Source organism: Lissotriton vulgaris, unplaced genomic scaffold (genome assembly GCF_964263255.1).
Source record: "Lissotriton vulgaris unplaced genomic scaffold, aLisVul1.2 SCAFFOLD_1542, whole genome shotgun sequence".
NCBI lineage: Eukaryota > Metazoa > Chordata > Amphibia > Caudata > Salamandridae > Lissotriton > Lissotriton vulgaris.
Genome location: NW_028241799.1, coordinates 256991 through 282327, shown reverse-complemented (window position 1 = coordinate 282327; position 25337 = coordinate 256991). Strand labels below are relative to the sequence as shown.

Below are 25337 nucleotides of genomic sequence, written 5' to 3'. Positions count from 1 at the left end.
TAATGGCTTCTTTCTGATTCCAATGGAAGAACTCAATTCAATACTTTATTCGAATACAAGTTGTACTCATAAAAGTGCAATGCCAAAGAGTTACATACATACAATAAAAAAAATGTAAGATGTTAAAACCGGTACATTCTTAAAATAGCTCAAATGAAGTTTGGCCTAGCTGGTAGTTCACTAGCACGCCTAGCTGAAAAGAAAGACAACATGAGAAAAGGCCTCCTCCCTTGAAAATATACAGTTCTCCAACCACAGCCGACGGAGGCAGAATTCCCGTGGTAAGAGTGATTACAGGGAGTTTGGATTAAATAAGGATCGAAGACTAGAGATTTATTTCAAAGCCATGAATTTGCCGGAATATTCAGGAGTAGAAAGAGGCAGGAGAAGCTGGGAAGACAGCACAGTGGACTTTGTGTCCCCTTTAGATTTATTTTATGTGTAGACTATCAGCCTCAGGACCAAATCCCAGAAAGACAGCCCAGTCGGTAATGTGCATGTTGAAGAGATGTGTGTGGAACATACATGCCACATGTTCCGCTCCTGGTAAAATAGCTCACTAAGTTAATCACCTAGTACCATAGCTGTGTGTCACTTGTACCACATGGCAGCAAACTCCAGTAACATAGCTCAGCAGGTTAATGTTCCTGCTTCAAGAGATCCAGTGTAAGCCACCCGCAAGTCAGGTCACATGTTTCAATTGCCATGGGACAGCTCAGTGGATATATGCCTTCTGTAACCATCAGTTCCAACCATCAGAGGTTTACATCCTAGTGAGATAGCGGAGGTGGTTAATATGCCTGCTGTAGAGGTTGGTGAAACCTAAGGAGCTGCGGCAAAGGAAGATTAAGCTCAGAGATGTGCAAGACGTGTATTTCCTGCGTGAGTTGCAAAACAAAGGCCCAAACTAATACATAATGACAGACCCAGTGTTAATGGAGGCTGAAACCAATATTTAGGAGATCAGCGGATGAGACGCACTGGAGCCCTCGCAGGATGTAGTGTCTCCTTAGACACTGGCACACACAGTCCTGATGGGAACCTCTAGCTCCTGACAACAACTTCATGGCTGAGTTATCTCTGGCACGCCTTGTGAATCATCCAGTGCGCGGCCATGTTTCTCCGGCCTCAGAGCTCCGAATGACACATTCAGAGGATATGTAATACCTCCTTTTGTTCGAGTAGTGTCACTACACAGGGAGGTGAGGGACGGCGCGTGGCAAGAAGTCATCGCAGGAGGGAGGTGTCACATTTCCAGCGGAGCCCCGTTGCTTGCTTACACCTGTCCGACAGACACATCAAACCTCTCAAGTAAATTGGAAAAAAAAACAGCCTGCGCCTTGTGTCGCTTCAAAAGTCGGCAAGGAGCTAAAAGAGTGGGTTCATTGCTCAAACTAACTATTCGTACGGTATGCTAATGAACGCCACTTATATTATAGAAGACAATACAATCATTTGTTTATTGTGACGTATGTGTTTATTGCAGCTATTTAACTCAGTGCCACTCGTTTGATCAACATCAGAATAATGAATGAATGAATGAGTACAAATCTGCGAGTCGTCAAACATATGCTATTCATGTTTCGCCAACTGTTTCCAGCGAGTGCATAACCTCCTGAGCTGTTTCACCACGTTTGTACCTACGTACCACACAAGCATCTCTGCAACGAGTGTATGAAACCACTGTACTATCTTATTTGTAAATACATGCCTGTGACATGCTGGTTACATACAATGCAGGCGGAGGGAGGGGGGAGGGGGCGGGGGGGGGGGGGGGAACCGGACACAGGAGAGCTGCGGGCGGAGGGAGGGGGGGAGCCGGACACAGGAGAGCTGCGGGCGGAGGGAGGGGGGGAGCCGGCCTGAGAAGAGCTGCGGGCGGAGGGAGGGAGGGAGCCGGCCTGTTCATACATTTACCAGGCCCTGGAGACGGCTATCAGCGGAGAGGGAGTGGGGTGGGGGAGCAGCAGCATAGGAGGGCAGGACACGGAAAGCGGGGCAAAAGGCAGCGGGAGGGGGCGGGAAAAATACACGGACAGCGGGAGGAGGGCGGACACAAGCGGGTTAATACATTTACCTGGCCCTGGAAACGGCTATCAGTGGAGAGGGAGGGGGGTGGGGAGGGAGCCAGCATAGGAGGGCAGGACACGGAAAGCGGGGCAAAAGGACGGAAAGCAGACCTCGTGAGACGTCCGATGTCGAGAAGCGAGCTTCAAAATGGCCGAAAAAAGCTCCGAGATTTTGTTGGATTTGGGGGCGTGGTTTTGTGGTTCTGAGTGACGGACAACGTCACTGTCTAAAGAACGCAAAAAATCACGCCCCCAAATCCGAAAAGGACGGGGCTACATCGGAGTGACTGATCTCTCCTCCAATGGCTGGCCTCCGTTTAGGAAGCCAGCCAATGAAGGAGAGACAGGGCAGGGAGGCGGGACCTGCTGCGCTACTGAGAGTCATTAAATCTCAGACCTAAGTCTGCGCAAGCGCAGCCTTTTAGGCCTTCGACCTAAACAGGTCCTTCCACGCCAGACTCCGTGGGTAATGAAGGAGAAACCTTGTTTTTTTGAGAATTTTTTTTATAATTATGAAGCTTGGCTTCTGTAGGAGACTGTGTTCAGCAGCCAGTCCAGCCTTCCATTGGTAACAGTACTGTGCACTAAACGTGGCTTACCTAACGGGAGAGATAGTCTGGCCGAAATATACGAAAATACGGCTCAGGCTTGCACATGGAGTGGCAAAGAGAAATACTGTACGAGCACGGGGAACGGACGGGACTCCAAAGTTTTGTGACTAGAAAAGAGACTCAGACTGGTGCCAACAGGTGGAAAAAACACATCTATTGGTGTAGAGGCTGGCCACACAAGTGGGAAAAGATCTGTTCTGCTTGGGTACAATACAGGAGTTAATTCATGGAGGGCCGAACTCGGTGGGAATGGGAGGTAGTTGCAGTTGTGAGATGCAGAGGGTAGAACCGGATAAGCTTTATGCACTGACTGTAAACTGCATTTTAAATAGATTCATTATGAGCTTTCTGAACCATTGCTTGACATGTTTCACCTTGTCTGTGTATTGTACTGAAAGATATCTGAAGCAACTGTTCCGTAAAAAGAAAGTAAAAAAAATGTGGCTTCCCTAGGCTACAAAGATGTTTTCTTTTTCCGTCCCACGCACCAGCAGTCAGCTTTGTTAAGTTGGGCGCCAAATGAGCACAGGGGACGTTACTTTTGTAGTGCTGGGCAAAGGCGCAAAATCGAATTGGCTGGACTCGACAAAGGAAATGGAAATTTGACCCACTGTAGTAACTTTTTAGGAGTTGAATAACATTTGTATTCCAAATGTCTCGACTGTATCCCGAACATGTAAATTGCTCTCACTAATCCACAACTAAATCTGAACTGATTTAACCGCATCGCTGCTGCGGCGATTTTTGCGCTGTGCGGCTTTTTTTTAAAAGCCGCGTTACATGACGAGCTCAGCTCGTCATCAGCACACGCCACCCGTGGGTGATGACGAGCTGAGCTCGTCATCAGCATCGAAAGGGTTAAAATTTAAAATGCAATTAATTTCTACATTTTGAGATCTTCAAAAAGGATTTACAGAGGAAAAGTGAGTGATGCTGTCAGTGAACAACATATTTGTTCTGCTTTTTCTGATTTTGACCCAACAAATAGCTCTTGAATTAGAACGTGCTATGTCAGGAGTATTCAATGTCACACATTGAACAGGCAGTGTCATTCGAGAAATGTTCAAGTTCAAGTTTAACATTTGTATAGCGCACTACTCACCCAGAGGGTCTCAAGGCACGGCAAGGGATGTTTTATTTACTTAAGAAAGTCAGCATAGAAAAGTGTTAAGACCACTATTTTATATGTACCGACTTCACTCCTGTCCAACACAACTGACGGAATACAATGCCACCAACAACTCTGCAGGACAAATTAAACTCTGAGCTAGTCTAGCACCTGGGAAGAAAGTTCAAACAAGGATTTTGCAGGACTGAATACCCACTCAATTTACTACTTAGTCATGCATATACTTCGGATGCAAGATTTACAAGTATAACTAGGTCATGGAATAGAAGGGCCTACAACAGTGTAAGAGAGCTGGCTATCGGAATGTTTATTTCAGCAACTTTTATCTCTCTGGCGTGAGCGGCCTTTGTAAATCTATGGAATAAATACTAACTTAATCCAGGTAAGTAGCAGTTCTGACGCAGATCAGAAACAGTCACTTGAATTAACAGTGCTTGGAAGAATTTAAAGGATAAAGGATGGAGGTAGATGGCTGCCTAGGTCCACGCTAATCAAGTTCATAGCTGTTTTTAAATAAACATGAGCGTACTTTGTAATAGGTGCAGGGATTATGCCAGTATTAATAATATGATGCTGCTGTGAACTTATGTCAGACTGCTGCTATGAGCGATTGGCATTTGGGCACTCACCAGTTCTATGTAGTGCCTTCCACTAGACACCATCTCCCACTACTCGAAGTCCAGTACCTGGCAAATCTACTGTGTTTCATGTGGCTCATTTTCTGAAAACGTGTGGGCTAACATCTTTGTTTCAAAGTACTGACCACCAGAGCCAAACGCCAACAGTCAGTATTTACTAGTATCAATTCATAAAGCAACAGCTGCTGGCAATGCTTAAGAACTATATGAAGCATAATGAAATTTGGTTGGTTGCTAGCTGTCAACTGACATGAAGACTGAAAAGTGTGATGACTGTGTATTAAGCTGTCTCCTGGGTTCAACTGACAACATCTCTCTTCATGAGTCGCTGGCCTATCGTCACCTTCCAAAACAGTGCTCTTACTTAAGAACTGTCACAATAACTAATTGCATCCCTTCACCTTCTATGACTACTAGACCACATGCTGGTGGTATTGAATGGGACGTTGACACAATTTTCTAGTCTGCTGCAATAAGTTAATTGTTAAAACCCTAGGCGTACAGGGGGATGACTAAACATGTATGTACCACCCCTAGGAGTCCATTGCTCAAGTGGCAATCTGCTCCAGGCATCTTAGAGGTTAGAGATGTTGACAGAAAGACCTGAAAATGGAGCAGTGACTGGTGAAAGGAAAAAAAGGATTCCTAAATGAAAGGAGCTCGGACTTTCCATGTTCAACAAAAACAAAAAGAACAAGTACGCAGTCCGGTGACTTGACTCCTAATGTCCAATCAGGGAATATCTCAATGGCTCTTTTCTGAATTAAGGAGTGGCCTTCACCTGGCCCACCAGAATACTAACAAGTCAGTTTGCAGACTGGAAATGGCCCTAACCGAAAGTCACTTTAATGATGTGAAATCAGAAACTTGATCAGCTTTTCTAAGCCCTCCGAAAGAACTACAGCAGGGGGTGTGAAAAACTGGAACCACAAGGTAAAGAACCTAAAAGAGTGCAATAATAAAACAAGCATTTACAATGCAATGGTCTCGGCATTATTAAAGGTAGTGCTATTGGCATTGCTCATGACTTATTTTGGTTTTTTTAAATCATAAATCAATGGCATTGTCATTTACATTGCCAATAGCTTAATCGTTAAATATATGGCATTGTCATTTACAATGCCAATAGCTTAATCACTCACAAATGTATTTATTTTTAAAGTTTTATATAGCACGAACAAGATCTTTGCAGATATCAGAGCGCTTTACAGAAACAGTAGGTAGGATAAACAAGACTCTTAAATCAATATGAGATTCCGTAGACAGTGAGTTGCAAAAATAGGGTATCAATCATACAAGAGTATACAGAGTAATAACAACCAAGAAACAATAATATGGAAGCAGTACAATGTCTAAACGGATAAGATTATAGCACCCCAGAGGGTGAGTAAACACAATGTTGAAAGCAAAGCAGTAGTCAGTAGTGGGTGCGTTGCAGGTTATTGAGCCACTCAAGTCCTAGTGTACAACCCAATAAACAAGTTGGAAATCAATAGTATAGCATCCGTGCAATGAATTAGATCCAGAAGCAGAAAAAAAAAAGAAAAAAAATGGACTGACATAGATAAGTATTCAGACAGCCGATAATGAGGGAGCCAAATACTGTCATTGTTCCAGTATCAATAGTGTTCAGGTGTATTTAGCCATAAGGATGGCCTTCACCTCTTTCTTGAAGAGTATAGTGGACGGGATAAGCCTGGTTTCTGGCGGGAGTGCATTCCAGATCCTAGGTGCCATTCCAGAGAAGGAGCGTTTGTATGTTTTTTCCTTCCGGAATCTCCGTGGTTTCAGGAGGAGGGTGTTTGTGCTTCTGTTGGATCTTGAGCCTCCTGATATGGTCAGCTTATGAGAGAGGTAGTTGGGTGACTTGTGGTGTACGGCTGAGTGTGTCATACAGGCAATTTTCAACTGAATTCTGGCTTCAATAGGCAGCCAGTTCAGGGCTTTTAAGTCAGGGGACATATGCGAGTGTTTTCTTGAGCCAGTGATGAGTCTCGCGGCCGCGTTCAGGGAGGCTCTTAGGGGAGCCGTTGTTGTCAGGGGGAGCCCGCTGAGAGCCACAATTCCGTAGTCTATGCGAGGAATGACTAAGGCTTGTACCACAGTTTGGAAGTCCTTGGGTGGTAGGAAGGGTTTGAGTTTTCTAAGCGTGTTGATTTGGAAGTTGGCTCCTTTAGTTGCTATGCTAATATGCTGCTGCATGTCGAGATTGCATTCCAGTGTGATGCCAAGGGATTTCGCTGAGTCCATGATGGTGGGTTGGACATTGAGTGCGGTTAGATGATTGAGCCAGGTTTGGGTGATGGCCTTTTTCGCAGGAGGAGAGATCAGAAGGAACTCAGTTTTCAGAGCATTTAGTTTGAGGTGATTGTCGGCCAGCCAAGCTTGTGTGTTTCTTAGTGTGGCATTCAACAGTTTGATGTCTTCAGGGGATTGAAGCTTGAGGTAGAGCTGAGTGTCATCGGCGTACATATGGAAATGTACCTTAGAAGATTGAAGGAAGGTGGTGAGTGGTTCCATGACGAGGTTGAACAATGTGGGGGATAGGGAGGAACCTTGCGGGACGCCTAGTGTTACTGGCACAGGCGAGGACAGTGCGTTGTTGATCTTGAACCTCTGAGAACGGTTGTGCAGAAAGGACGTGAACCATTTGAGAACCGTCCCGGATATGCCCATTCTGGTATTTAGGAGCTCCAGTAGATTCTCGTGTTTGACCGTATCAAATGCTGAAGAAAGGTCAAGAAGGATGAGGAGGCAAGACTCATTGTGATCAAGGATTTGGAGGGCATCATCTATTATGTGTGTCATGGCCGTTTCCGTGCTATGCTTTGCTCTGAATCCGGATTGGTGAGAGTTGAGGAGGTCAAACTGCTCAATGTGTTTTGTCAGTTGGAGTTGTACGCATTTTTCTAACAGTTTTGCTAGAGTGGTGATATTGGTGATAGGACGATAGTTGTTTAGGTCGGCCGGGTCAGCTGTGGGTTTCTTGAGTATAGGCGTGACTTGCCCAATCTTGAGGGAGTCTGGGATGAGCCCTTGTTGCAGGGAACAGTTGATGATTTTAGTCCAGAGTGGGAGGAACAGGGGGGTGAGGACTTTAACAGCATTGGCAGGTAGGGGGTCTGTGTGATGGTTGGCGGGTTTCAAGGTGACCAGCAGCTTGTGAATTGATTCTTCGGAATAGGTGTCGAAGGACGTCCATGAAGCGTTGTTTTTAGCATGAGTGTTAGTTATGCATATGGAGCCGGCGAATCGACTTACATCCTTGATGAGATCGCTTCTTATAGTGTCGTTCTTTTGCTTGAAGACCACAGAGCCACACACACAGTCATTCACATAGAGCCACCCACACAGAGCCACCTACAAAAAAAAAAACTAAGAACAGCGAGGTGGCAACCCATCAGGGACTCAATTTTCCTGTCCTGGGTATTCTTTTAACATTCTGGGAGCTGTAGTCATGGTTTGTTTCAAGCGATCCAATTGGGAGCTGTAGTCTTGGGTTGCTTCAAGTGATCCAATTGGGACAATAAGCCTGAAAACAATTATTTGTAAATGGAAAACACATACATGCCAACATTTGGAAGTGAGGAGGGAGGTTTTAAAAAATAAATTGGAGGAAATTAATGGTTCCATTGGTGTACACTGAAATGTGGGTAATTTCAAGCAATAGAAAACTATTTTTAAAGCCAAAGGTCGCTTTATTCTAGAGATTTCCCCACGTGAATCGGGTGTGTTGGCATGTATGACCTATAACTGGACCACTATGCTCTCGACAATATGGAGTCATCTGGCACCCTAAACAGGTGAAACTCAAAACAGTGGCATTTGGTGCCTTGCTGTAAAAATCTACATTCCAAATCCGCTTTTTCGTGCAAAACGGCGAGCTGCGACGCAACATGTGAGGTAAAATAGCACATTATTCCTTCATTAGATTTCGCTATGTGGTTGCTCCGTTGCACTAAATAGACATTATAGCCATGGCACACGCTTTTCGATGCTCCTCGCAGACATTCTGCCCATTACATCTCGCTGGTCCTCCGCTGGTACATTGTATCGCTGCTCCCGCTATGCCGACAGGTGGCGTGCTTGCCCGGTGTCGTATCTCGCTTCACCTCGCTTCAACCCCCCCCTCTCCGAGACGCCCCCCCAAAGCCGCTGTTACCTGTAAGAAGCATCCATTCATTGAATTGGGCACCCAACATCGTATTAGCACCCTTCCTCCCTTGTGCCGCTGGTGGTAACCTGCTGGTGATGAACTGAACCTTGCCAATACGGATCTTAACTCCTGAAGACTGGTTTCGTAAGTTGATATTACCTGTCTGCATGTTTTCTTCCTCCCATAGGTAAACATTGCAAAGACTGAAAATTGCACAAGGTGTCTACTTTTGATTTTGAAAAGTATTTTTATTGCTGAACGTATTTACCAGATACAAAGTTCTGTGCTTCTACAAAATAAATACAACCAAGTATTTTTATACATTGTTCTCGGATTTATTCATTGTGTGTGTGCGCCTCATTTATTGCCACTGTGTGTTCAACACACGCTTAGCACTGCCCTCTGATGAACCTAACTGCTCACCCACACTACTACAAAAAAAGAGAACATTCGTATTATCTACTTTAGTCTCAGTAAAGCCTTTAAGGATCTACTGGACTCGGCACACTATACCTCAGTTTAGCATAGTATATAGAGAGCCATCTTCCTACACTACTCTACATATATTATGAGCAACAGGCCTTGCAAACAGCTGCACTGTCACCTTAGACCTAAAATTTGTATGGTAAATGTGGTGATAGATTTACGACAATGTCAGCTAAGTGTGTGAGAACCGGAAGTCACATTTTTAAGCACAACAGGAGTTTTGAAAGAGTGGTTGCTACTTTGTACTGTGTGAATGTTGTAACAAGAGGCAGAACGAGACTAAGAGAAATGCCTATTCATACATAGGTAGTTCAGGATGTAGTATATAAAATTGGAGCAGTGTTGCCAGTTTTAAATCAATCCCAGACATGGCTCAAGCATCCCTTTGGAATCGCTCATCTTCATCTTTGAAGGTGAAAACGAATTTCCCATTCATCACTGTGGCACACTGTTAGTTTATTAACTAACTGTAATACACTGCCGCAAAGAGACCCACAGAATTTGTAATATCGCCAGTCATTCTGTGTATTTTAAGCAATATCACAATGCACTCTAGCGGGTGCAGTTTCACTTTTAACATTGTTGGCATAGCCTCAAAAAGTTCAGCACCCATTAAACAGTCGTGATCACGACAGTACTCCAGCAAATTACAAGGACAGTACAGGTACGATGGTTACGTACAGAGAGAATAAATGGTCCGCTGCCACTGGCTCTATGATGGCAAAGGACGAGCAAACACAGTTAAAGGACCCTTTACCAAGGGGCAACACCTTAGCCGTCAAGCCTGGTTGGGGGGCTGCGCAAGGAGTGTCGCCGAGGCAACCTCTGCAGAACGCAGCCGTTCATCCAGTGTGCAACACCACACAGAAGGCCTAAAGACCAACAGGTGAAGGCCTGGACCCACACCCTCTCCATTCCCATGACTGGTTCCCAGGGGCGTGCACAAAAGCAACGCAAATCAGCGCTCTGGACAGCGATGCCACTGACAGAGCGCTGAGGCCAGTGCCAGTCCCTTCCCACCTCCCGGGTCACAGTCACAAAAGACTAAGACACTATGTACTTCACCTGACAGAAGCGCTGGCAGTACTCGCTGGCCGCTTTCTCTGCAGGGTCCTCGCTCTGCCGCAACGCCTCTTCTAGCGCTCTCAGCCGCTCACAGAGCCCCAGCGGCGAAGAGCACAACTTGGCGCGCAGGGGGCGAAGGCGGTTTAGAATGGCCTGAGACTGGCACAAGGCCAGCCCCCGACATAAAAGACTGCTGAGTCACGTGTAATGCTCCAAAGGGTGGTTTTGCCTTTCTCCTTTACCTTAGGATGTTGTGAGCCTCCATGCACCGATTCTGGTTACCGGAGCAAACCACAGCCACTCGGAGGGGTGAGGCAGGCATTCTAATGTCCGGAGCCTGGGACCTCGGTGACCGAGGACACAACGGGAACGAGGACACGGACAGCAGGATGGGGGCGGGAACAAAGACACGGACAGCAGGAGGGGGGCGGGAACAAAGACACGAACAGCGGAAGGGGGCGGGAACGAGGACAGCGGGAGCGGGCGACCTCATCTTAACGAGCGGCAAAATGGCGACCGCAAAGCTCCGAAAATTTCGGAATTGGGCGTGTTTTTTGCGTTCTGAGTGACTGATGACGTCACAGGTCGAAAGAATGCAAAAAAACATGCCCCAGAATCCGAAAGAGACGGGGCTTGAACGGAGTGACGCCCTCTTCCAATGGCTGGCCTCTGTTTAGGAAGCCAGCCAATGGAGGAGAGAGGCAGGTTCAAGCCCCCATACTAGAAATCATTTAATCTCCTCCTGGAGACTGCGCAAGCGCAGCCTTCGGTCCTCGACCTACAAAGTTAGCTTTGCATTAAACAAGGATGAAAACTACTATATGGTCCATGGACTACTTTCGTGAATAAGGGAGCATTCGTTAGCATGCTCAATTGTCAAAAGCAGAATGTTTTGTGAGCTTGTTACTTTGTGTTAAGGGCTTGGAAACAGAGTGTAAATCATGACATATGCACTGTGGCTAGACTAAAACTACACATGGCTCAATTAACAGCATACTGGTGCGCCACTGTCGAAAGTTGCTGAACACAAGCGCTCACAGAAAGGGTGGTTGGTGGAGAAGAGCAAGATACTGCTACTTACACATGTTGAGCTGTCTGACAAAGCTGGCCATGTTGTTGTGCTTGAAGTACTTCGGAAGCACCTCTTTGGCAAAGTGACCTTGGTCAAAGACGTGGAAACTGTTGCCATTCTGTAAAGAAAAAGTAATACATTAAAATGGAGCACTCTTGCATGCTTAAGTCTATAGACATGAATTGTAAACCATGCTTAAGCTACACAACAGCTGGAATCAAAACCCCATCATCACACTTCCGTAAAAATGCCTGGTGAGCACACCGTCAAGGAGATGGCTGTACTCAGAAGTTCCCTGAACGATAGCCACTGGTGCAGTGGAGACCTCACCATTCCCTGCTTGGGACGTGGGCCTCACCATCCCCGCCGTTACCAACACCACCTATGTTAGTGCACAATAACACTATGAATACCAGCAGCCCAATCCAAGTAATGTTTAATTCCTTATAAAAGGGTAGCGAATATGTAATTTGAGGCCCAAACAGTGAACAAATGGTTTAGTCGTGAATGGACAGAAATGAAAATGAAGGACCACATGCTACAGCATCAGTGGGGTCAGACACATTTTGTGGCAGGCAGAATTATATACAAGATCTATGTGAGCCTGCTCCAGGATGACTGAGAGGGCCAAGCAACACAATTATGTGACATCAATGAGGCATCCAATAAGATGTATGCTATTCACGATTTACTCCAACATCACCAAAGCATAGACCCTAAAGAACACTCGCAGACTAGTTACAACACCCTTCTCCTCCCGCCCCCACCGGCGAGCTATCTGCTAATAAAATAACAAGGATCATAACCACCATTACCAACAGCCTTCAACGACCATCAATTTCATTGCATTGCCTCTTCTGCACAATAGCCTATCTTTCTCCGAGTTATGAAGCACAAACAGTACACAAAATAAACAACATGCATCAAATAGGATTAAGGCATTTAAACTCATGGCAGACCCTTGTGCAGAAATGGGGCAGTTCATCAAAACAGCTGCAAATGGACAATTCTTTCAATTCACCTCTCCGCCAGGGTTCTGTACTCAAACCATTACACAACTTCACTACTGGGATGGGGGTGGGGCGGGTGAGGGGGCTGGTACCAATAAGCTTTCCATACAGAGGCTACGCATCATCTTTCACCCCCAAGCAAAGCCCTCTAAGGGCAAAAACACAAAATGGCTCCAAAATCAAATGTAACACTATTCTGCAACCACGTTTTGTGATTTAGAATAGCACGAGGAAGAGCAGGAGCAATGGTGAGGACCACCTATCAAACACCGAAGAGGTACCTTTACAGGTTACCGGAAGGAAAGGGCTACACCTTTTCCTAGAACAGATGGGTGATTGAAGTGAAAAGAACTTATATGTGGAAGCAGTGGCAAGTACAAAATCCATTGTTCAGCAGTCACATGGAGAAATCGCCCCAACTGCATAAGAATACAATTCATGATCAGCATTAGATCATGATTTAAGAAGGCATGGGTAAAGACTTGAACAATGGTCACGTCCCTGGCTACTGCTGAAGGTTTAGGGATGGTCACGGTGGTCAGGGAACCTTAGGGACATCTTACCTTCATAAACTGATTACCAATCCCAGAAAGATTGAAAGCCAGGAGGCTACATCTGGTGTAGAGGCACTGAGGCATTCAAAAGGCAGCACCCCTGGCTACTGCACAATACTGCTGCAGTTAGGTTTGCCTTGCGTTGCGTCCGCAGAGTCAGGTACATAAAATACTCAAAAGTGGGTGGAAGTTCAGTCCTTGCATAGTAAAATAATGAGGTCCGACAGGGAAAATAAAGAACAAAGTGGACTTGCATCTGTTTTAAGCCTAGAACTGTTTGGTATCATCCCTCCTGAGGTGGTGCTCCCACCTGAGCAAAAAAATAAAGCCCAAATTCCTGTCCACCAAGCTTGGATGTAAGCGAACAAAGTCAAAGAGGAGTGCAAACTCACCAAATTAACACAGTACAGTCTAGTAAAGCTTGTTGTCACCAAGCTGAAATCTTAACAAAACACCACACTGTTCAAAGATGACACAAGGATCTTGCTGTTCAGAGAAGCCGTTTGCCACACTTGTACTGAACAGGAGCGTGACATAAGGCAGGGATTAGGACTCTTGATCCAATAGGCAGGACACAGTCACTGGCTCAATCTTAGTGCAGAGTTTGATACATTAAGTGGCCTTTTATCCTTGAACCATGAAGATAACACAGGAATTCTACCATCAAGAGTCTCTGTTGGACTGTGAGCAACCGAACAAGCGAACCCCCTTCAACTTTCCCACCCCGCTCCACTCACCACCATGAAAGCATTGAAGACACTCTACTGAACACCAGGGTACTAGTGATGGACTGGCATATGTGTTTATTTTTATTAAGAGGGGGGGGGAGTTTTATATAGCACAAACTCGACCAGGAGGGATCGCAGCGCTTTACACAAGCGCTAGTTGCGTTATTGATGGACACATTCATTTAGTTATGAACAGGGAGATTGATTTATGTGCCCAGAATCACAGGATTTTGAGCGTCCCTGCAGAGACTAGAACCCGGTTCCCCAGATTCAAGGTCGACCGCTTCAGCCGTTAGGCCACATCCTCCCTACTGGAACTCACTCCCCACTCACCTCCGCCTTACACAGAACCACATCTCCTTCAGAAAAGAACTTAAAACCTGGCTATTCGACAAATAATGAACCCCCTCCCCAAGCGCCTTGACACCCTCTGGGTGAGTAGTGCGCTATACAAATTTTCGAACTTGAACTACTTGCAGGGACTCGTGCATGGACCAAAACTGGCCATCTCGTGGCACCTTAATACTTCACAAAATTCTCTACAACAAGATGAAAGTCAGAGATACAAAAAAACGGCCAAGCCATAATTTGACAGATCTTGCTTTCTTAATTCATGCTTGTAAGTCAAAAGTGGAGAATCATTCAGACTATAGACTATCCTTCGTGTCACCTTGCCAACGTGATTTGTTCATATTTACACGAATACTTCAGAAATCAATCCTCAGTTTGTAAATCTAACATTAAAAAGATACATGGGTATTTAAAAAAAAAAAAAGTGAGGACCGATCTAAATGCTGCAGTTATTTCACCCAAATGTTGTATTCCAACATTTCAAAACTTTTTGACCAGTAATTATTTTTCAGTATACTTTTTTTTTTTCACAACAAGTTTATTGATAAAGATGAGCACATGTGATAGAGTGGCCCCCTACAATCAGGATGGCACCACCAAACATACCGAGACAATCATGAAGATAGGACTAAGCGTCCAGTCAAGAAATCAATGTAATACAAGGATACAGGAAACATTAACCCCGTCTTTATCTTTTCATCTACCCATCAACCCAACTCCCAGAACCCTCCCCTGGATCCCACCCTAACCCCAGGCATGTGCGCATATACAGTATCGACGTAAGTTCCTAGTGCGGCAAGTGTAGGTGTGGGGGAGCGGGGTCACCAGGCCACATGGGGCTAAAGATCTTCCTCCGGTTCAGCAGGGGGGTCCAGTTGCAAGCCCCTGTGGTCTGCCCACCTTTTCCATATTTTAAAGTGTTTACGGGGGCATCCCCGAGCCTCGAAGATCGGGCGTTCCAAACCCATACAGAAGTCAATGCCAGCCTTCCACGCACTCAGGGGGGGGGGCCTCACATCCTTTCAGTATACTTTTACAAAGAATTTAACAAGAAATAACAAAAACACTGCCTTTCACATTTGACCAATTTTTAAGAAACATTCATGAATTTTCCTGTTGTGGCTTTTCAGCATCTTTCACTGGAATTTTCGGCCAGATCGGCAAATTAACAAAACCCACATTTTAACACTGAAGGTTACATATAAAGATGTTCGTGGCATCCATAAGGTTTACCACTACAATATATTTTATTCCTTCTTAATATAGCGTAATTGGTTAATGATGTAATTTGTTAGGCTGGAGAGCACCTGTATAGCCCAACCTCGAACCCTATTCACGCAATCCAACTGTGTACGAATTATGTTTGAATAACTTTCACTCACCACTCTTTTGGCAAAGGCAATATTACTGAATATCAACATCATTTATTATTTGTTTGTGCTAACTATGGAAGTTACACATTTTAATCTACATTTTACACCACACGTTGGTTGACTGCAATATTCTGGTTATTCATAGGCACAACCAGAACAATATTTGCATATCATTTAGTGTGGGAAGGTGTGCATGTGCTTACTTATTGGAAGCGTGTGGTGGACAGGTGCTCGGACCAGCTCTAAATTGCAGTGCAGATGTCCCATTAGACTTGTACATTGGTTAACAACGCTATCAAATCAAAACACAATTTCAAGATTAACTATGTACAGAACCCGCAAGTGGAGAATGCGAATTTGCCTAGCCTTGGTGCTGGTAAGTTCCAATTCTATTAAGGACTCGGAGGCGTGGATTATGCCATTCTTTCATCGCTTTATTCTCTACAGCAGCAAGAAAAAATAACACAACTACTTTTCCCATGAACATTTGGGGAAAAAATAAAGTCAAACATGAGTCCTATCACAGTGTCCATGCACCGGTGTCTCCCATCATGCTCCACTGTACTTGTCTCCTCCTCTTTCTTCGTGCGAAGCCAGAACATCAGACCACTCACGCATCCTGTTTAGAATTGTCCGCTCCTGAAAAAGAACGCACCATCAGATCCAATCTATTTCAATAGAACGCCAGCAGTAAAACAGGAAGAGCAGTACACCGCAGAGCCATAAGTGCACATTATGATAGTCCTCGCCTCCGAGTCCTTAATAGAATTGGAACTTACCAGCACCAAGGCTAGGCAAATTCGCATTCTATGTCAGGACCCGAGGCTTCGGATTATGCCAGTTCAAAGCTTATCGACCACCAATCTGGCCACATCAATAACTGGCTTGAAATAGAACCTCTTGAACGTGGTCCGAGGACCAATCGGGCGCTCTCATTAGGTCCTCCAACCGAGCCCCAAGGGCAAAAGCTTGACGCCATGGCACCTCGCGTAGAGTGAGCCCCAAATTGTTTAGTATCAATCCCCGCCTCCTGCATTATCCAACGCACCCAACGGGCGATAGTCGGTGAAGTAACTGCCTTATACGGTTTACGTAGGGCAATAAGCAGCTGCCGCTCACCCGGAGGGCGAGTATCTTCAGTCATGTCCTCATAAGCACGAAGGCACTGTACTACGCACAGATTAGGGGAGTCCTGAAAAGCCGGGTATGAAATGACCCTAGTATGTGTTTTAGTCCGTCTGCTGACAGTAAAAGAAACCCCTTCAGGAGAAAACACCCTGGCCGTTATATCCAACGCTCGCACGTCCGAGACACGCCTGCAGGACACCAGGCACAGCAACATGGCCAACTTAGCAGTCAACTCTTTACGCGACAAAAACCTGTTCGGTTGCCAGGAAAGGAACAATTTCAGCACCCTGTTCACATCCCATAGGGCGGAATACCGAGGTTCCGGCGGCAAGGCAAGCCGTATACCCCTTAAGAGCCTACAGACTAAGGGGTGTTCGCCAACTGGGGAGCCCTGAACCAGGTCGTGCCCCGCTGACACCGCCGACCGGAAAGTATTGATCGACCGATAGGCCAGGCCCTGATCAGACAGTTCCGCTCGGAAATTCAAGACACGCACTACATGTGCCCCCACAGGATCCAAACCCCGTCGCACACACCAACGGCTCCACCGGAGCCAAGCCGATCGGTAGCATTTGGTCGTGCTGTCGGCCCAAGCCTTGGAGAGCAAGTCCTCTGCTGTTCTCGAAAGGCCAGGCAACGTCCAGCGTCGCCGGAGAGCCTCCACGCCATCAGGCGCAACGAGCCTTCCAGGATCAACCTGTGGGGCGCTCCCTCCGGATTCAGTAGAATGTGGGGAGACTGGGGGAGTAGGATCGGAGAATCCCAAGAAAGTTCCAGAAGAACCGGAAACCAAACTTGCGACCTCCACCACGGAGTGATCATCACCACCTGTGCTGACTGGCGGCGCAGTAACGCCGACACACGCGTGATCATTGAGAACGGTGGAAAGGCATATCCCTGTACCCCCGACCAGTCTTGGAGGAACGCATCCGTCGCTTCTGCCAGAGTGTCGGGGCGCCAGCTGAAATACCGCGGGAGCTGGTGGTCCAAACGGGACGCGAAGAGGTCCACTGAAAATGGACCCCAACGGTCCGAGAGTTTGGCAAACAGGGTAGGGTCCAGCTTCCAAACGCTGGCGTCCAGGATATTCCTCGAGTGCCAATCGGCCACCTCGTTCTGGCGACCCGGCAAATATTCCGCCGTAACCGACACCTGGTGGTCCAGGCAAAAGTGCCAGAAGTCCCTGGCCAGGTCCGCCAACATCTTGGACCTGGTACCGCCCAGGTGGTTGATGTAACGGACCGCCGACACGTTGTCCATCCTGAGAAGGACGTAGGATTGAACTCTGTCCTTGGTCCAACATTGCACTGCGAAGGAGCCCGCTAGCAACTCCAAGCAGTTGATATGCAAGGACTGTTCGAGAGCAGACCAGGCGCCGCCCGTGGAGAAATCGCCGCACCTTGCCCCCCAGCCTGAACGGCTGGCGTCCGACTATCACGACATCTGGGGCGGAACCGAAAATCACACGGCCATTCCAGGCCTCCATGTGCGTAAGCCACCACTGCATTTCGTCCCTCACGTCCTCCGACAAGGGAATCAGCTGAGAGTACGTCAAACCCCTCCGCAGGTGGTACGCCTTCAAGCGCTGCATGGCGAGGTAATGATGGGGACCCGGGAAGATAGCCTGGATCGAAGAGGACAACAGGCCCACTAGCCTCGCCAGGTGGCGCAAGGAAATCATCTGCTTCGCTAGTGTTTGACGCAGCTCGTGCCTGATCCGCGCCACCTTCCTGGCCGGCAGACTCAAGGTGGCTGCCACCGAGTCTATGGTGAAGCCGAGGAACATAGCGCACTGCATGGGAACCAAAAGAGACTTTTTCTCCTTGATCACGAACCCTAGGCCTTGTAAAATGTTGACCGCAGACTGCAACTGTGACCGCAGCCTCTCGGGGCACTGGCCCATGAGCAGCATGTCGCCCAGGTACACTATCATTCTGACTTCTTGAGCCCGTAAGGCCTCCACCACTGGCTGCAACACCTTTGTGAAGCACCACGGTGCCGAGGAGAGCCTGAAAGGAAGAGTGGTGAACTCGTAAACCTGACCGTCCCACCTGAACTGGAGGAAACGCCGATGAGGGGGAAAAATGGGAATCGTTAAGTAAGCGTCTTTCAAGTCTAGCCTGACCATCCAATCGGACTGGCGCAAGACATCGCGCAAGAGATGTTTCCCTTCCATTTTGAAATGCCGATACACCAACCACTCGTTGAACTCCCTCAAATTTATCACGGGGCGACTGCCCCCATCGACCTTGTCTACCAAGAAAAGATTGCTTATGAAACCTGAGGGGTGCTCGCAAGCGCAACAAATCGCCCCTTTTTGGAGGAGGGCCGCGACCTCTTCGCTCACCAAAGCCGCATCGCGCTGGGAAAAGGTAATGGGGCGAGGACGCTGTAGCTGACACGGACGGCCATGGAACTCCATTTGGAAGCCCTGAACCGTCTGCAGCACCCAAGCATTGCTGGTAAGGGAGGCCCATGCAGGAAAAAACTGCGCCAGTCGCCCCCCCACTCTCAAAATCGCGGAAGGCAGTACACTCACCTCGACCCCCGCCTTGTTGTTGGCCACGCTGACCTCCACGACCTCCGAATTTCTGCCCTCTAGTGGGTTAGAAATTGTTGAACCTGGCCTTGTCCTGATACTGGCCACGTCCGGAGCCTTGACCTCTATCCGAGTTGGCGCCCCGGCCGAACGAGCGGCCCCTGCCTCGTCCGGCCTTGTCGAAAACACGAGGCGCGAAGACTTTCTTAATATTGGACTGGGCACGATCTAAGGACGTGAAGGTGGCCACAAATTTCCCTAATTCCTTGATGAACGGGTCACCGAACAAACCCCCCTGGGCCACAGCACCTGCCTCCGACGAGGCAAGGTCGCCCAGCTTGGGATCCACCTTAATAAGCAAGGAACGCCTCCGCTCCGTAGAGAGGGCGCAGTTGGCGTTGCCAAGGAAAATTATGGCCCTCTGGGCCCAGTTGGACAGGACCTCCGGGAATATCGCATCGCCCGACACCTTGGCCTCCTCCGCCATATCCAGGATCTTGGTAAGGGGCCCGACGGCATCCAAAAGCTTGTCCTGGCAAGTGCGCCAGGACCTGTTGATTCCCTTCCGAGGGTCCTCGACGAATTTCTGAAGAAAGGTCGCCATTTTTGGGTCGATGTCCGGGGTCATGGCCACCTTGCCCTCCAACGAGGGCTGGGGACACTCCGCACGCAGGCGGCTCCTAGCATCCTTGTCCACCGGCTTCCTCAGTCTATTAGCGACGTACTGGGCCACCTTGTCACACGGGACCCACTCTGGCGAACGGGGGTGGACAATGTCATCTGGGTCCAGCATGTCCGACGGACCTGCGGAGGAAGAGGGCTGAGAGGGCAGCCACGACCGGGAAGAACAGGCCTCTTCCTCCGAGTCCGGAGAGTCGTCGTCGTCGCGCTGCGGGTCCGGAGACATCGCAAGGCGAGAAAGCGGGGGAACCTCCGACGGAAGAGGAGCGGGAGGCTGCGCGTCCTCCAGGGCCTTGAAGGCACTCTTCACCTTAGCGAAAGCCGCCGAATCAACTCCCACAGTGCAAGGCTTCTTGGGAGGAGGCGCTGTAGGGGACGAATTCGGCCCAGAGGCCGGAGCCGGCGCCGGAAGCAAGGCGGCAAACTTGGCATAGGCCTCGTCCAGGCGCGCCGAAAGGCGTTGCTCCAGGGGAACCATGGCCTGGTCCACCGCGCGATAGATGGAGTCGTCGACCGCCTGGTAGAAGTCATCGTCCAACGGGACATAGTTCAGGGGGTCTTCCTCCGGATAGTTGTCCGCGTTCCCTTGCATAGCGAAGTAAATTAGGCTCTAGCAACGGGAACGGGAGACAAAACGAAACGACCCTCCTCTGGGCACTCTACGGTCTGGGGAGTCCCAGCGATATGGGTGGCCCAAGGCACACAATTAACGGGCAAAGCCCTGGAAACGCTGCAGCCCACAGAGTCTCGGGGCGCCTCCCAGCAAAGCGTTCCCACAGCACAATTACGACCCCGTAGGGTGTTGGTCAAATACAACCCCAAAGGGCGTCCAGAAAAAGTGGGGAAAACCTAATTACGACCCCGCAGGGTGTCAGAGCCGGGAGGCTAGGCACGGGTCCGCTGGTGATAGAAGCGCGCCAGAGCACTCTAGAAGCTTCCGGGAGCGGCTCTTCAGCAACGAGACATCGGCCCCTGGTGGTAGCGCCACCACACCGCACACTACTGGGCAAGGATCGCGTAAGGAGCGCACTAGGCGTCCCGCGACCAAGCAAGGGAGTCTGTGGAGAAAGAACAGAAACCCGACACCCGGCCCAAAGGCCCAAGGCACCACACAGAAACCCAAAACCCAGGAGAGAAGGAAAAAACCAACTTAACTTGCTGCGAGCAGCGAAGAAAGAGGAGGGGACAAGTACAGTGGAGCATGATGGGAGACACCGGTGCATGGACACTGTGATAGGACTCATGTTTGACTTTATTTTTTCCCCAAATGTTCATGGGAAAAGTAGTTGTGTTATTTTTTCTTGCTGCTGTAGAGAATAAAGCGATGAAAGAATGGCATAATCCGAAGCCTCCGGTCCTGACATAGAATTGGATAAGAGATGTTTAAGAGAGGGCTATAGCAAAGGAAATAAGAATGAAACTAACAAGACAGGTGATAAATTACAGGACGAGCTGCAAATTCCTGGAATGCCATATCCAGAAATGTAATTCACTTCCCGGACAAGAGACCCCCATAAAAAGACTGTTGTATATGGTCAGGCCCCAGATACTGATAACAGGACATGTTTTGGATCTTTGTGGCTGTTGTGATGCATGTATTGGCAGTACAAATACTGAACTGTATACACCTGTGTACTGCGATAACTTTGGTGACTCATTCATGTTGAACCACTGTTTAAAGGCACATACGAATTGTTCAATTTAGTATAGACTATTTGTGAAATACCTTAATAAAACAAAGAACAAGCATTGAAAATGCAATAGCCTTTGATTAAGTTAAAGTCATTTGCTTTGCCAATGGTATTGTATAGCAAAGCAAAGGGATTTAACTTAGTAAAAGGCGAGACCTATTGCATTTTCAATGCTGGTTTTAGTGTGGGTGATTAGGTTCACAGACAACAAAAAAGGAAGAAACAAACAGCCGACACGTGTTTCACCCATGGCGCCTAATTGGCCGAGGGCTTTCTTAAGGCTGTACATTATAAATGTGTGATTAACCCAAGTCATATGTGCCAAGGGTATGTATTCAAAGCGGTGTAGAGTGGGAAAGAAAAAAAAGAAAAAGGGTTGAGGGTTAAGACAAAACCAAGTGTGAGAAAGTCAGATGTGTGTGAGGGACACAAAGAGAGAAGGAGCGAAAAAGGAACAAGCACTGGCGTTGCCAATAGGTCTCGCAGTAGGAAAGTTGGAGCTATTGGTTTTGTAAATGACAAAGCCCTTTATGTTTTAAAAATGAAAAAAAAATAAAAGGCATTGTTATTTGCAATTGTAATGGTTCCAACTTTCCTACTGCGAGACCTATTGGCAACGTGAGTGGTGTTGCGTGTGCGAGTGGCGTTGCGTGTGCGAGTGGCGTTGCGTGTGTGGCGTGCTGTGTGCGAGTGGCGTTGCGTGTGTGCGAGTGGCGTTGCGTGTGTGCGAGTGGCGTTGCGTGTGTGCGAGTGGCGTTGCGTGTGTGCGAGTGGCGTTGCGTGTGTGCGAGTGGCGTTGCGTGGTGCGAGTGGCGTTGCGTGGGTGAGTGGCGTTGCGTGGGTGAGTGGCGTTGCGTGGGTGAGTGGCGTTGCGTGGGTGAGTGGCGTTGCGTGGGTGAGTGGCGTTGCGTGGGTGAGTGGCGTTGCGTGGGTGAGTGGCGTTGCGTGGGTGAGTGGCGTTGCGTGGGTGAGTGGCGTTGCGTGGGTGAGTGGCGTTGCGTGGGTGAGTGGCGTTGCGTGGGTGAGTGGCGTTGCGTGGGTGAGTGGCGTTGCGTGGGTGAGTGGCGTTGCGTGGGTGAGTGGCGTTGCGTGGATGAGTGGGGTTGCGTGGATGAGTGGGGTTGCGTGGATGAGTGGGGTTGCGTGGATGAGTGGGGTTGCGTGGATGAGTGGGGTTGCGTGGATGAGTGGGGTTGCGTGGATGAGTGGGGTTGCGTGGATGAGTGGGGTTGCGTGGATGAGTGGGGTTGCTTGGGTGAGTGGCGTTGCGTGGGTGAGTGTGGTGTTGCGTGGGTGATTTCCCTTTTAATGAATATTTATTTTTTTAATCATGGTGAGCTGGCCACAGACATGTAGTCCCTAAGCACCGACCATACCCTTGTATATAACACCCAGCAATTAAGGTTGTTGCAGGGTTAGAAACAACTCATGCAGCATAAACACAGGCAGGGCAAAACAGTGGTTTCACAGCAGAATCGGCAGTCTGAAAACCGTAGCAAGGCACAGGGTTTGGGGGACGGGCAAGCAATGAAGAGACAGGAAACAAATTAAATGGGGGAGGGAGGGGCAGGAACGATTGGAAAGCTCGCAGAGGAGGAGAGATAAAAGCTGCAAATGCAGTCATAGAGTGATAGATAGCAAATACAACTTTGCTCAGGGTACTTTATCAATAAAATAAATATTCATCTAAAAAAGTTTGATTGCAAAGCGTCCTGTCCAGCTTAATGAGTGCGTGTTGCAAGCTGGTCAATGATGCCACAGAAAAGTTTCCCCTCTTCTAGGTAAGGACATGGATGGCTGCGCACTCTATGCACGGGGAAGGGTGGGTTGAGGGAAACGTTGCATTCGTGCTCGGAGGGTGGGGGAGGGCTCAACGCCAATCCGGAAGGTGAGAGCGCTCCCTTTGAAGCTCCGTGGGCTCCTGTGGTGACCTCAAACAAAAGAAGGTGGGAAAAAAATGGTGTGCCTGCAGAAATGTTGTGTGGGGAAAACAAATGTAAGCCTGGGGCCACAAATTACTTCTTAAATCCACTTGGGAACGTAACTGTCAACGGCAAACGGCTATCTGCGCCACAATAGCAAACGAGACAATTATGTAAAAGAAAATTAGTTTTTGCAGCTTAGTGGATATTGGGAACGGGTTTAGACGCTTTAACCAACTGTTCTTAAAATCGAGCTTTATTTTCCGCAGCACTGTAAGCATGAACACTCCAAGCAGACAGCCCACAGATGTGCATCAACAGACACACCAGTCACACCAGTCACTTAAGAAATATGCAGTGCACAACTGAGGCAGATCACAACAAGGTAGAAGAGTATTCTTCACTGTAGGATTTAGCATCTTTATCTCCAGTGAGGTATAAAAGCTGGATGATTAAAAAAAAAAACACTCTTAAATAATAATAATGATGATGCCCAGGCCAACCGGTCTGGCTTGCACTGGAGTCCTGACTAAAATATTTAATGGTATCACAGTGAGATAGCATCGCAGAAGACTTTCACAGCTGATCATGAAAAGCATTGCACAAATGAATGCGAGTATCTTTCTATTATAAGTTATTTTAATGGATCAGCAGAACAACAATTATGATGTACATTATGATTTAGACTTGGTATGTTTTCGCTGGAATATAGACATTTGTCCGGAAAAACAGTAATGCAAATAGATTCATGCATTTCTTAGGGCGTACCTGAGTGCCAGGGCTGTGGCCGGAGAGAAGCCGGATGGGGGCAGGAGAGCCTGGTGGGGGGCGGGAATGCGAGCGAGGGGAGGAGAATGGAGGGGGAGGCAAGACAGAGGCAAGGAGTGTGGCAAATGGCCGGAGGGAAGCCGGATGGGGCAGGAGAGCCTACGAATGGCGCTTTCACTCCTGTACACCAGTGTTGTGCTCTTGTAAGCATATTAGAGGCCTTGACGTACAGTGATCTATGACTAATGGACTTGGCTTGAAACTGGAATTATTTCTCAGGCGCAGTGTACAGGAGCGGGGTACAGATTTTCATTTTAAGTAGTGAAAATGAGTGGTAATCGGTGCCGTTCACCGAAGAAAAAAGTAAAGTTTACAGGTTTTATTTTCCATGGCGGGAGAGCCTGGGGGCGGGAATGCGAGCGAGGGGAGGCAGGCAGATTACGAGGGAAGCCGGATGGGGGCGGGAGAGCCTGGTGGGGGGGCGTGAATGCGCGAGGGGAGGCAGGCGGATTGGGAGGGAAGCCTGATGGGGCGGGAGAGCCTGGTGGGTGGGCGTGAATGCAAGAGAGGGGAGGTGCTGGTGTGGGAGAGGGGAGGTGCTTGTGTGGGAGGGGGGAGTTGCTGGTGTGGGAGGAGTGCTGCTAGGGGAGGAGAAGCCTGATGGCGTGAATGCGAGAGAGGGGAGGTGCTGGTGTGGGAGGGGGGAGGTGCTGGTGTGGGAGGAGTGCTGCTAGGGGAGGACTGGGCTGGGCTTGCATGCGATGCGCGTGCAGGTACACGGGAACTGCATGAAAACCGCGGGGCTGAAAGCCCTTTGGTTTCAGGATGTTTTCGCCACTTGAATTCTCGCTACGCTCGATGCGCTTGCGCACATTGATAGGTCGCGAGACCTAAAAAGGGAGGAAGAACCAGAATGAAAGAAAAATAGAAAAGTGGAGCGTTTTTCAGGTGGAGCAAAGAGTAAAGAGGTGTAAGCATGCCAAAATTGGTGAGGATAGTTGTGTGCAAGTAGGGAAAGGTAGTAGAAAAGAGAGACGGTGTTGCATAGTTATTAATCAACAGACTAAAAAAAAAACATTTCTCAAGTAATTTGGTGGTCATTGGTAGAAGGTGCGTTCCTCCAAGGTACACATTACAGTCCATCCTCTAATTAGTCAGTTTTTACACCGTATTATGTGGGGAATTAGGGATATGGTTGGGTAATCAGTACGAACAAATCAAAAGTGATGCTCTAATCACCAGCATAAATGCAATCTATCCCACAATCATTGTAGGGTTTAACTATTCGCCTCCATATTGGAGCATTGGAGAGAGAGAGTACTACTTAAAAGGACACAAAGTAAAATTCGTTAGAGCTTCCCAAGTG

At 48.1% G+C, this 25337-nt stretch overlaps 1 protein-coding gene across 1 annotated transcript in view; it reads right to left on the bottom strand.

Annotated features, from left to right (window-relative positions):
- The window catches only part of HSF1 (heat shock transcription factor 1), a gene marked incomplete at its 3' end in the record, with an annotated part of 430139 nt that overhangs the window by 300777 nt on the left and 104025 nt on the right, over positions 1-25337 (bottom strand). The window contains exon 2 of the mRNA XM_086948174.1: positions 11236-11344. Coding sequence (XP_086804300.1) covers positions 11236-11344 — 109 coding nt within the window. The remainder of the gene's footprint in view (positions 1-11235; positions 11345-25337) is intronic.